Here is a 14,364-nt window from a genome sequence, read left to right as displayed (position 1 = left end):
GTGTTCTTTCTCCTCTTCTGTTTTCTGTGTTTATAAAATCTATCACTAGGCTTATATCTTCTAAATTCTACCTCTACGCAGACGATCTCCAGCTATATCGCCACTTCTCGGAGCCTGACGTTGAATCGGCTATTGCTGCGATGAACAGTGATCTGAAGTCTATCAGTGAATGGGCATAAGCCTACGGTCTGCACATTAATCCGAGAAAATCACAGGCTATCATTATAGGGGGTAAACAATTGCGCAGTAGACTCAGCGATCCTATACTCCCCCCAATTTATTTGGATGGGACTCAAATAACTCTAACCGATTCAGTTAAAAACCTGGGTGTTATTATAGATCGACATCTTTCGTGGAGTTCTCACGTTGCTGAGATTAGTAGGAAGGTGCACTTCGCCTTGCACTCGTTGAGATGTCTGCAGGGCTTCTTACCTCAGCATACAAAAATATCTCTCGTCCAAGCTCTCATTCTACTCATAATTGATTACGCCGATGCCTGCTACTTGGATGCCACTGAGGAGCTCTCAAATAAGCTTGAGAGGATGCAAAATCTATGTATCCGTTTTATATACAATCTCAGAAAATTCGATCATGTTTCTCATTTTCGCAAAGAACTCAAATGGCTCCCTATACGCCTTCGTAGGAATACTCGAATATTATGTCTCCTATTATATATCCTGCATAAGCCCACTTCTCCCTTATATTTACGTGAGCGATTCTCTTTCATTCGTTCTCCTGATGCTCCCTGCAGATCCAACCAACGTTCGGTCTTGTTATTCCCTTCCCACAAAACCAATTTCTATTCTCACTCCTTCACTGTGCACGCGGTCAGACTGTGGAATTCGTTGCCGGCTAACATCCGAGTTTGCAAGTCTGTTTCTGTTTTTAAATACAAGGTCAAACAATTCTATCTCTCATCAACCGAATGATCATTGTTCTATATTCTTCGTATATACTGTATTACTTATAATATTTTGTATTCAAGTTTAACAATATTTGCTATGTGTATGTGCATTACTATAATTCTCATGTTGTATTTGTTATTTTAGTTATGTGTTATTTGTTCTACACACACTCATCACTTTTAATTATTATTCTCATAATCCTCTCGCAGGTCTGCTGGAAGAGATTTCTGAAAGAAATAAGCAGCGCCTTTGCACATAATTTTCCTATTACTCTGTACTATGTCTTCTTTTCTGTGTGTACATAAATAAATAAATAAATAAAAAAGTAGATCTAAGAGTTAATACGAGTAAGTTGTAGGCAATATAAGACGCGTTTTTAGCGTCTAAATTTAGCGGTTATAATTTTCGTCCTGTAACGTTCAAGTTTTCGTGGTTACGGACGACTTTTTTAAACCTAATCGCTTAAATTTAACTGAAGCCATGAATGTTGTTCAATGATATGCGAAGGTGCTACTCCAAGACTCCTCGGCTTATCACAGAATAACATTTTTCACTACATTTAAAATCAAGCGGTCAGATTTAGAAAAGAAAAGTGTACTGATGTGTTGAGCCCATCACTACAGTTATCGCGAGCAAGAGGTCTACGAGAGAGCCGCTAGAATCATATTCATGTATTTTGTGAAAGAAGACCTGGAATTTTTTTGATCTTCGACACACACGAACATCACCGAGAGTTAGATTACAAAATTAAATATAGGAATAATTATATTAATTTTGCGTCTAAACAGGTAATTGAGGTCAGATGAATTGTTAGATAGCATCCCGTCATTTACGATTACCGATTTCATTTATAATTACACATTTTTTCATGGCTTAAAATGGTTACACCTCTATTATCTGAAATCACTGCGTCTACCCATAGTGCATTTTCAAATATGATTCTTACTACGTACCAGCAAGCTTCAAAGTCGATTCTCTTCTCCCTGTTTGGGAGAGGCCGTCGTTGATATTGCTAATGCCTACTCATTCTGTGGACCGTAGGCCTTTTATAGTAGCTAAAATATTTTTATAATTTTTTTATAATATTTTATTCAAGCCTCTTAAAACACAAACACGTACAAGAATTCTTAACACTAGTATAATAATATACCTACATGTTTTTTTTTATGAGGTATACAATAACAATATTCCCTGACTTTTATGCTAGGAAAACCTGTGTTACAAAAGTCAGTGGTTCAGTGCTAGTTCACCATTTAAGTAAGTTAACCAGGAAGAACGATAAATGTTAAGTCGATTCATATGAGCAGGCGTTCTCACAAATCCTGTCATCTCATGCAAGCACGATAGGTACCATCTCGTTCGATATCCAGTAATTAATGCGGGACCACACTCGCAGCGTGCTGTCATCGGGCCTATTCACTCGTTCAATAGGCGAGGCACAACGGGGCTGTCAAAGGCGTTAACACATACGACGTTCAGTACGCGTCTGCGATGAATAGAGTCTGAAGTGGGTGTGTATACGTGCTTCCGCTTCCGACGCAACGAACATTTTATGTTCTGAAAACTTTTAAATTTAAAAACGTGTTCGACGGGTTTTTTTTTAATTTTTTTTTTTTTTTTTATTCTTAGATGGGTGGACGAGCTCACAGCCCACCTGGTGTTAAGTGGTTACTGGAGCCCATAGACATCTACAACGTAAATTCGCCACCCACCTTGAGATATAAGTTCTAAGGTCTTGAGTATAATTACAACGGCTGTCCCATCCTTCAAACCGAAATGCATTACTGCTTCACGGTAGAAAGAGGCGGGGTGATGGTACCTACCCGCACGGACTCACAAATGGTCCTACCACCAGTAATTACGCAAATTATAATTTTGCGGGTTTGATTTTTATTACACGACGTTATTCCTTTGCGTTGCTTTTATAGACAGGCGAGCGTACGGCCCACCTGATGGTAAGTAATTACCACGGAATAGATAAATAAGGTTGGAAAGGCCTTTGCTCTAATTTTGTATTAGAACCAGTGTCGCCGCTTCATCCCCACTATTTTAATTTCTACACATACACACACTGTGATTACAAGTATTTCGCACACAACAAAAACACCCACACATAAATCTCAGGACAGATATTCGTTCGCAAACTAGCACAAAACACCCGTAAGCATACACACTCACACACGCAAAAAGGCAATAAAAATGTTCATACACGCTAGTGCTTGATAAAATCGATATTCTTTATCGATAAATTATCTGATGAATGAATGGAGAAAATGAAACATGAAATAAATATTGAAAAAAGAAAACTATTTTACTTTTATTAATTACAAATAGTCACTGTCCTTGGAATAAAACGTATTTGTTAAGCAGTTGGCGCTTGCTATTAATTGCGAATGAATTTTTCAAAACTAAGTGTATTCTGATTTTTTTATGGTAAAATCATTTTCAGTAAAATGTTTAGAGCAAATAGTACTCGTCTTTGTCTCCAGTTTCCTCTACCTGTCACGTCAATCCATTGTTCCCTGGCGTTAGGTTCTTCAGGAAACCTAAAATTTTTAATTTACTGCATAAGTCAAATAGCATTTTACTTAGATTTTAATACGTCTTAGACAATATAGTAAATACCCGTAAATGAGAGGTCTACATGTCCCTTTATGTTATACTTTCACTTTAATTCAATGATAATAATTCAATAATAATAATAAATATTTATTTTACTCAAAATACGTCTCACTAAGAATATACTAGGTATCATTAATTAAATATAAAATAATGCAAAAATTATCCATGTCAAATGTAAATATAGTCGAGAATTCTGTCGATGATTTTATTTCACCACATGCTCACCTCACTATCGACAAACTAGCGCCGTGCACCACGGCCAATCAGGGCAAAGGCCGAAATTTCAAAGATTGAAGTGTAGAGAACGCAATGCATGTAGTACATTGGAAGCTGACTTGGTCATTGCGTTCATTGGGCGAGTACACATCGCGCAATGTATGCTATTTATAACTTGCTGCAATAATATTGTTAATGTTTGGAATTTCATAATGCTCGGTATATTTTTATGTTTTAGACAAATAATATTGTAATTAAATGGTAATTTCGACTTACCGATCGAAAGATATACCCCCTCGCTCTATACTTGAGGTCTGATTTTTTGTTTTACAAGTTATAATTGCACAACACGGCACTATAAAGCGGAGATCGGTTCGCCCAAGTAGTCCGAAGCGCACTAAACACGGTAAATGAAAGAATCGGTCGAGTTATGTTTGTACAATCATAACTGTGGCACGCTTGCCCCGCCTACATTACCATTCCAACCTTATTTATCTATTCCGTGGTAATTACCGTCGCTCATGGACATTATCAATGTCAGGGGCAGAGCCAAGCCCCTGCCTATCTTTTTTAATTTTTATTAGCTGTGGTAACAGACCTGCTCAGCTCGAGCAAGGCTCACATGATGTTGTCAAATTATTAAATATCTATTTATGTTTTATATTAATATTAATAAAAAAAATACGGTAGGCAGCGGATTGGTTCTGCTCATGGCAATGCTGAAGTCCATGGGCGACGGTAACCACTTACCATCAGGTGGGCCGTATGCTCGTCTGCCTACAAGAGCAATAAAAAAAAGCTGACTCAATGGATGTTGTACGAATATTTCAAACTTTTTGGATGAGCTGTAATAATCTGGATCGTTTTGACGAAAATGTTTATAAAAAAGTTATTACTGGTCCGAATTGTGATTCTCTGAATCATTTTCTAGACCAACTGAACACAAACAAAAAAGAAATTGTAAGCATAAACGTGCGAATCTGTATTTATTGAACTATTATTGCATGTTGTGCTATCATAATGCCACCGGTGATTCGTTCAGTATTTCCACTGTAACGATAGTTCGTAATGATTTTTATTTGAGTTAGTTATAATATACTTTTTTTTTTGTTACAGATATCATGGATCTCATTAGTGTTATTTCTTTTATGTAACACCTTTATTTATTATAAGGACGAGCAGCAATTTTTTTACGTTAGAAGAATTTTAGGGGTGAGTGTTTGCTTTGTCATTTGTTTATTGTTTCACTTGATAAACGATTTCAATTCCATTGGTACAACGGCCATTTTGCTTTTGTTCAAATTGGAACCAATGATTGTATTGGGGTTGTAAATACGCTAATATGCAAAACGATGGTACCAAAATACAATTCTGTGCTGGTAATTTGCCAAGTCTCTTGGGTGGTAACATTAATGCTGTGACGTCAATGGATTTTGGAATACCGCTAATACCAAGTTGATAGAGATCGTTTGTCTATCTTCGTTTGTCTAGCCAAGGGCGGATCCAGCTTTGGTGCCAGGAGGGGGTCACATAGTCATGGTCAAGTCAAGAACTTATAAGTTAATCTTGATAACAATAGATACAAGTAAAAAGTAGGTATTTTATTATAAGCACATTAAAGGTATAAGCACATTAAAGGTATAAAGAAATTTTAGTTTTTTAACTTAGAACTATGTTATGATATGTTGAAGTTTAGTCGTTCCGATTCCGATTGAGGTTAGGATTCAATTTGAGGTTAGGCCTAAGACGTTACGTAGTCGACAAGCGCGCGCGAGTGTGGCGCGGTAAAATTCAAATTTTCGATGCGTTCGTTCCCAAACATTTGCCATCATACAAAGTTATTATTTTATATTAAATTAATTAAGGAGCAATATAAGGAGCAACAATATACCTAGTCTTGCCATAAATACTGTTACAAAGGAAAACAAAAAAAATTCTATGGCAAATAACATTTATTACTTTTACAGTGCGTTAGTTTAATACATAAATATAAAACAATTTAAAGTATAAAAAGCTTAATCGAAGTGGTCTCCATTGGCTGCAATACAGTCCTTTAAACGTTAAGACCAGTTATCAATAGAAGCACGCACTCTCTCCATGGGAAAATTTTTCACTGCCAATCCTACGGATTGTTTTATTTTATTTTTTTATTGCCGTATAGGCAGACGAGCATACGGCCCACCTGATGGAGAGTGGTTACCGTCGCTCATGGACGTCAGCAATGCCAGGGGCAGAGCCAAGCCGCTGCCTACCGTTTAATACTCTCCACAAGCCTCGTTTGAAGAAGGACATGTCATAGCGCTCGGGAAACACCGTGGAGGGGAGCTCATTCCATAGCCGGATGTTTTAGGGACTCCAAATTATCATGGCGCTTAGAACAAGCCGTACTCTCTAAAACTGACCATAAATCATAATCCAGCGAATTAAGATCGGGACTAGACGACGGTCAGTCTTCAGCTCTGATGAAGTCCGAAACGTTCGTTTCCAACCAAGACTGCGTAAACCGAGCTTTATGACCTGGCGCCGAGTCTTGCTAGAAGGACTATTCTTGATTATTGAACATGGTGTTGTTAAGGGGCTTCACTACCTTCTCAAGAATGGTATCTTGATACACTTGTGCCGATGTTTTGATACCTTTTTCACAAAAGTATGGCTCAGTCACTCCTTCATAGCTAATACCCCACCAAACCATCACTGAAGTCGGATAGTGCCCACGTTGCACTCTGTCGACTAATTGGGAAGCTTCCTTAAAGCTTTGAGCATAAATACGGTCATTTTGTTTGTTAAAATGTTGCTCAATTGTAAAAAAGTTCTCATCCGTAAACAAATTTTTTTCTATGACCTCCCTTTGCGTACCGTTTCAGTAGTTGTTTCGATTTTACCCCCCATTCTCTTTTAAATTATTAGTTAAGAAATGACCACTAGGTCTCTTATAGGCTGCAAGTCTTAAGTCATCTTTTAAAATACGCGACATGGTTCTAGGTGCTATCTTCATCTCCCGAGATAAAATCGTTTGCTTTCGGACAGGATTTCTTCGAATTCTTTCCCTTACTGCTTTGACCACCTTTTTCGTACGAACACTACGTGGACGGCTAGATATTTTTCTGTCACAAACAGAGGAGGTCTCATTGCACCTATTAATAGCCCGGTACACAAACATTTTACTAATACCAAGCGTATGGAGAGTTTTAAAAATTGCATTTGGCTCCATACCTACTTTGTGTAATGCAATCACAGCGATTCGGTTTTCTTTATCACCACACTCCATTTTAATATCGCAAAATATTGTACAATGTATTGGCGCCAAAATGAGAAAACTCAATGAGCAATCATATAAAAATGACAGATTCCAAATTGAAATGTAATATTTTGTTTATTTTTAATTGTAACAGTATTTATGGCCAGACTAAGTATTGTGTCCTTAAATCATTATGTTCAATATGTGGTCCACCTAGGTCCTGGAACCAGCTCAGGGGGGGGTCATGACCCCCATGACCCCCCCCCTGGATCCGCCCTTGTGTCTAGCTCACAGCCCACCTGGTGTTAAGTGGTTACCGAAGCCCATAGACATCTACAACGTAAATGGGCCACTCACCTTGAGATATGAGTTCTAAGCTCTCAGTATAGTTACAATGGCTGCCTCGCCCTTCAAACCGAAACGCATTACTGCTTCACGGCAGAAACAGGCGGGGTGGTGGTACCTACCCGTGCGGTCTCACAAGACGTCCTACCACCAGTGAATTTTTATTATGGAAGAGGTTTCAAACCAAATACAATGAAGATATTTTCTTTATATACATATAAACAACTTTTTAGGTCCTTTGTTTCTCTATACGTTAATATTATCGCATTGAACACAGGTGCACAATGGCGCACGGTTACATAATTCACGTTAGTTAATTCGATTTGCAGCTAGGATTATGTGTATCTCGAGCCACTGCGTCGGTACTGAATTTATGCAGCGCATTGCTACTGGTGCCGTTTTGCAAGAAACTAAATCAATTCCTGTACAGGATAATATCGAAATTATGGCCAACATTATTCTTCTATTGGCTGGAGAAAGCGAAAAGCTTTCATATGACTGTGGCGATCACATTGTCCATATTTGCAGGTGAGTTTTAGTCGGTAATCTATGGATTAAATTTAATCTGTCCCTTCAATTACGATATTATGATAGCACTTTTGAATATGCAAAAGGATTTGTTAGAAAGTGATCATACTTTTATCGGATTTTTTTTGAGATTAAGTCGATGCTAATCGATTCAGGGAATGTGACCTGGTTGGATATAAGACGTCCCTTATATTACTCAACTTTGGGGGTGGATAAAGGAATACAGGGGCTTGGTTTCAGAATGCTATATCTAAGTTTGATAGTATTATAACGTATTATGAAATCGCACAGCTCTCCTTATATATATTTCTCTTGTATACGTTCCAGTTTGTAGGGTCGTTTATTTTGATGTAGTTTAACTTAGATTTTTTGGTTTTGAAGTAAGCGTTTACGATATAGTGGTCCGCCCACCACATGTACTATTTGATTATACTTATTACTATTAAATATAATAAACGATTATTACTATTAAATATTAGTATTATTACTATTAAATATAATAAACGAGCCTAAGATTGTAAAACCTATGCGAGCAAAAGAATTTTCGCGGCTAAGCATGTATCGTATACAATTATCTGAATCAGAATATGTAAAGATGTTATATACAACTCGCCCTTGCTTTTTGGCTACCAAAGCCCATAGTCGACTACGTCAATGTTTCGTTGAGAATTTACGTCGAAATATTAAATTGACTTGGAATATTTAGTTGGATACTTACGTGTCGAAAATAGGTAGTACGGAGGCAAAAATCGGAAAGATCGAATTTCATTCATATTTTTGATAACAGCGGAGCGCGGACGGTTTCTCTAGTTCATTAAAAGGCATAGGTGGGAATGTGTTAGCCAAGGCCATATATTATTCAGGAAACTCTCACAAAGCGAATTGAGAATGCTGTAGGCTTCATAAAAGCCCTGTAAGAGGTGTACCATTAAGTTGTTGAGACGCGCCTAATGGGCGTCGGCGTTTAGGTTTCCTAGTTTTTATTTTTGCGCGAGGGTTTTGTAAGAGTTCAATATTTAAATTGTTTTTTTTACGCAATTGTGAATTCTAATACAATAATATAAAATTTATATTCATATACGTTCAGGTTGGCAATGGTTTTTGCCTGATTTGGAATTTGAGAAGAATAACTATAATACTATATAGTAAAATTTACCGATAGCAACATGAACACGCGTCGATAATTACTGTTAAACTAACATTTCAGTGTAATATATAAGTTATTACAATAATAGCTGTGTAATATTCAAGCCACATATTTACAACTTCATAAGCTGAATAATGTTTTTGTATAAGTTTTAGAAATTCTAAGCTGTCTGTTTTATCAGTTTATGTGCCTTAAACGTTATTACTTTGCAGTTGTGCATTCTGCTTCTCACTTTGTAAACTTTTGGAATTTCTCAAGAGGATACGACGAAGAATGGACCGAGATTAACTTTGCAAGCTACAAGGATGAGGTTAGTTTTTTAAATTAAATAAATTACACGTGGTTTTTTATAAAATACAAAAAAAAAAAATAAAAAAAAGAAAACTGACTTCATACGAAATAAAATGAGAATATTATGACATCGGTGTCGTCGAAGTCAGTTAAATATGAATTATTAAGTATAACTTACAAAGTATTGGTTAGATATGGATAATATTTTAATGGTATAGGTAAAATATTTTTTATTGGATTGAATTTAGAATTTTACATTGTGCTTTTAAATCGTCGGGCTAACACTTTCTTCTCAGTCGTACACTCCGAGCGGAGTGGTCGTGGTTATGTATTGTCTTTATTCTCTCTCTCTCTCTCTCTCTCTCTCTCTCTCTCTCTCTCTATTTGTGGCGGTGCGTGATTTTTTATTGCTTAGATCGGTGGAAGTGCTCACAGCCCACCTGGTGCTAAATGGTTACTGGAGCCCATAGACACCTATAACGTAAATGCGCCACCCACCTTGAGATATAAGTTCTAAGGCCTCAGTATAGTTACAACGGCTGCCCCACTCTTCAAGCCGAAACGCGTTATTGCTTCACGGCAGAAATAGGCGGGGTGGTGGTTGATACCTACCCGTGCGGACTCATAAGACGTCCTACCACCAGTGTATATTCATTAAGGGAACACATCGTAAATGACTTAATAAAGTCTATCCATCTACTCTTCTTTGAACTATTAATCGTTCCAATGAGCTTTCGTTATGGATAATATGCCGAAACATATTAAGGATTCGCAATTGCACAAACGACGAAAGCTTTTGTTTGCTTTGGAACTCTTTCAGGATGGAAACATTGATGCCGTGAGCAGACCATTTTATCCGCAGCAGACATTAGGAATATCATATTTAAGTTAAATTTTATCAATAATGGCTTACTTGAAAACACTACTGCATAGGTATTACTGGAAGCGAACACTTCAAGTTTAATCTGACAGAGCTGAGTTTACGCATTACCTCTGACCAGACATTCAAGTAGGGCGTTGTGAAGAATTAGTCCTTTTAAATGAGTGCTAATAAAGTTTTTTTTTTGCTTAGTTGGGTGGACGAGCTCACAGTCCACCTGATGTTAAGTGGTTACTGGAGCCCATTGACATCTACAGCGTAAATGTGCCACCCACCTCGATATATAAGTTCTAAGGTCTCAAGTATAGTTACAACGGCTGCCCCACCCTTCAAATCGAAACGCGTTACTGCTTCACGGCTGAAATAGGCGGGGTACCTACCCGTGCGGACCCACAAGAGGTCCTACCACCAGTACAATTTTAAAAGTTACTTCCTGATATTGACAAACATTTATTTTAGAATCCTCTCTGGCTATTGTTGAGCGTGGCGGGCATAACCGGCGTGTCAATGCTGCTCATAGTCTTGGGTATGAGCGCAACCTCTACTAGGGTTGTTCGACGAAATATGTACAATGTTTTTTGGTATACGCATCAATTGTATCTGATGTTTATGGTGTTACTTATTGTGCACCCATTAAGGTGAGTCCACAGAGATAATTTTTAGTTTATCGCACGAATCATATGTAAGAATTATGTTGTAAATTATGCGTTACGTTGATACACTATAAAAGGTATAGTTTTTGTAAAATCTTATAAAAAAAATTGGATCGATTCTAAATAAACCGTATTTGTCATATTTAAAAAACAATCGTATAATATAAATATAAAAATAAATAAAATATAATATTTAAATGTCCTTATCCCCTATGAAGCCTTTTTTTGGGGTTTCGTATACCAAAATTGGTATTTTTTTTTTAAATGCTTAGATGGGTGGACGAGCTCACAGCCCACCTGGTGTTAAGTGGTTACCGGAGCCCATAGACATCCATAACCTAAATGCGCCACTCACCTTGATATATAAGTTCTAAGGTCTCAGTATAGTTACAGCGGCTGCACCACCCTTCAAACCGAAACGCATTACTGCTTCACGGCAGAAATAGGCAGGGCGGTGGTACCCACCCGCGCGGACTCACAAGAGGCCCTACCACCAGTAATAAACTTACTTTATCGGAATTCACTCAAAAATAAAACGTTTATTAAGTAGATAGTTTTGGACTCATATTTCATTTTAACTCATAGAAAATCGAAAATATTAACTCATAGAAGAAGAAACAGAAGAACGACTGATGTCTTAAATTGTTATTCGACATAAATTTTCGTTAAATGATTCTAAAAATTATAGTTATTAATGTTGAATAAATAAATTAGGAAACAGTTAAAAGCAAGACTCTCTGAATGTTGATGTAGACTTGAATATTCTAACAGAATGACCATGCGCCGTGACTCAGAGTAATGAGTGAATCATGTATAATCAAAAAGAATATTGCATTTCGTATTCTTATTGCTATGAGCTCATTGAGTTTTTCGCCGAATCTTCTCAGTGGGTAGCGATTCGGAATCGGTAGTAGATTCGGCGAAGCACTGCATTTGCTAAGGCTCAATTCGCCAGGCTGAGCCCCGTGAGTGTGCCTACAGGCTCGGTAAAGCTAGTATAACCTCTCGAGGTACTATCATGGATAGTCAAAATATACGTAAATATTGTTATAATTGAATGTGAAGGAAATTTATTTAGCAAATCAATAGCATAGGTACAGTACCTGGTCATAAATATTACACGTCGACCTATGGAAAGAGACGATCGGCTAACTTCGGCTCGGTAGAGCGCTATCTCTGTCTGTTTACGGTACCGTTAGTTTATTTTTTTATTGCATTCTGTACCAGAAGATGTTAGGGTCCCATCATAATACGTGGTACGATGGATACGAGTGGCTTAGCAAAGCGGTTATCCTCTATCTACAGCAACGTACTCATTTTAGACTTGGTTCGAAGAAGGACGTTCGTGTTCTGTTCGTTAGTACGTTTACCTTAGAACGAAATCGTTAGAAATAGAAATTTAAGTAATCATTTTTTTATTTGATTTCATTATGCGTTTTTAAAATTGATTGGAACTTTGCCAATTTTTAACTAAGTTGTTTAATGTAGATAAATTACGGTTTTTTAGAGAATATAGAAAAAGAACAGAATGTTTATTTTATGAAAGAGATTATGTTTGGATGAAGATTCTTCAGAAATAAAACACAGCTGCGTTTTTCGTTTTTCGGGTTTGTTAATTTGTTTTAACTGAGTGCTGTTCACTGTTAAAGATAATGCAATATGCATTATATTTTGATTCATTTTGTTAATTTAGTCACCATTTTGAAACACCTTTAAATAGCTTGATGATACACAAGCGAACGACTTCAATTTGTATAAGACTGCGTTAATCAGTAATTCGGATTTTCTAATGAAATACGTTCTTAACGAATGTTCAAAATTGCCTTCCACGGTGAAGGAATGATATCGCGTAATAAAAATTTAAACCAGTAAACATTATAATTTGCGTAATTACTGGTGGTAAGGGGTATAGTGAGCCCGCACGGGTAGATAATACTGCCCTGGCCATTTATGCCGTGAAGCAGTAATGCGTTTCAGCTTAAAGTGTGGGACAGCCGTTGTACTGTAAGATCGGAGATTTAGGACTCATGTCTCTAGATGGGTAGCGGCATTTGCATTGTTGATGTTTATGGGCTTCGGAAACCACTTAGCATCAGATGGACCATGATATCGTTCACCCATCTAAGCAATAAAAACAATACGTATTTTAGAACAGGAGTGCAGACACTCTTCTCTTTCACAATTCTACACTGTATATAAAACCTTTAGGAATTTTAAATTTCGTGTCTATTAAGAATGAATAATGAATTGTTTCAGTGGTGTTCTCAAAGAAGAAGTAGTTAATAGTGAAGCTAGTCTATATTCTAGTCATATTGACCCGTGGTCAAATAACGTTACCTCGGAGGCAATTCCGAAATTTGCGCCCATACAATCGAAGGTAAGAAATACTTTATTATTAAAAATTGAATAAGAAGTTCGTATCAACGAATCGTAAGTTGCTTTTCCAATGAAATTACTTTATAAAAAAGAAAATACGATGAAAATGCAAAACTTCTGATAAAAATTTTTTTTTGCTTGGACTGGTTAACTTCCTCATGGTTTGCTTGGTGCCGGTCACGGAAGACCACAAACATCACAACTTGAATTCCGCTATCCAGCTCGAGGCTTGTGATCTCTATTGTACGGTCATAACGAAAATTAAAATTCGGTATTTTCATAATAATTTAAAACTGCAAAAGCTACATCAAGTTTGAGGATGGAAAATGGTTCAAAAGGATAAGAAGCGATACTCAGGCGGTAAGTATAATATCATTTGCGGCGCGGTAATCTGAATCATAGAATAAGAAATTGGCGACTTACCTGATGTTCTCCAAGACTTTGTTCCCTTCAAGAGTGGGGTTCTTTGATTATTTTCGGCGGCCAGCAGGTGGCGAGCACTTCAGAAAGCTAATTGAAAGCTCGGTTATAATTCAATAGCAATTGAAATATGCGCATTTGTGACGCGTACAGAAGCGGAAACTATTGAAGATAAAAATAAAATAAAATAATAGTCTTAAAGACTTATGTTACGACATGGGTTTACGAATGCCACGGCACGCCTGTAAATAAACTGGTAAACGAATTTAGTTTTCATTATTCGTTCTTATTACGGATCCATTCACGAGGATTCATTTAGCGTGACGAAACTATGAGAGCAAATAATGTATTGTACGATTCATGTTGCATTGGATTGCAAATAGAATATAGACGGTGAAAAAATTTTTTTCAGACTGTATCTCAATGCTTTGAAAAAACGTGTTAACTTAAGTTTTTTTTAAATAATACTACTTTTAAACAGTACACGGGCGTGTTGCGATTGCCAACTGAAATTTACTGATGGTATCCCACCTTTATCTGCCGCGAAATGGTCATGCGTACAGCTATGAATGGCGGCATGTTATACTGTTGCATAAAACAATTCATGCTTTGAACTCACGTCTCAGGTGGATGGAGGAATTTACTTTGCGTTGTTTATAAGCTCCGATAAATGCTAACCCATGTACGCAATTAAAAAAGGAAAATATGAAACGTGAAATTAAATTGTTACGACTCACCTACTA

At 37.0% G+C, this 14,364-nt stretch overlaps 1 protein-coding gene across 2 annotated transcripts in view; it reads left to right on the top strand.

Annotated features, from left to right (window-relative positions):
* Window positions 1–14,364, top strand: part of LOC101745551 (NADPH oxidase 4) — a 42,050-nt gene that overhangs the window by 4,499 nt on the left and 23,187 nt on the right. For both annotated transcript variants that reach the window (XM_038013407.2, XM_038013408.2), the window contains exons 2-6: window positions 4,860–4,955; window positions 7,656–7,854; window positions 9,214–9,311; window positions 10,632–10,810; window positions 13,082–13,202. In XM_038013407.2, the coding sequence (XP_037869335.1) occupies window positions 4,860–4,955; window positions 7,656–7,854; window positions 9,214–9,311; window positions 10,632–10,810; window positions 13,082–13,202 (693 nt within the window). The remainder of the gene's footprint in view (window positions 1–4,859; window positions 4,956–7,655; window positions 7,855–9,213; window positions 9,312–10,631; window positions 10,811–13,081; window positions 13,203–14,364) is intronic.

The sequence above is a fragment of the Bombyx mori genome, chromosome 10, assembly GCF_030269925.1.
Source record: "Bombyx mori chromosome 10, ASM3026992v2".
Taxonomy (NCBI): Eukaryota; Metazoa; Arthropoda; class Insecta; order Lepidoptera; family Bombycidae; genus Bombyx; species Bombyx mori.
Note: the sequence above shows the minus strand (reverse complement) of the source record. Positions and strands in the feature narration are given on the sequence as shown.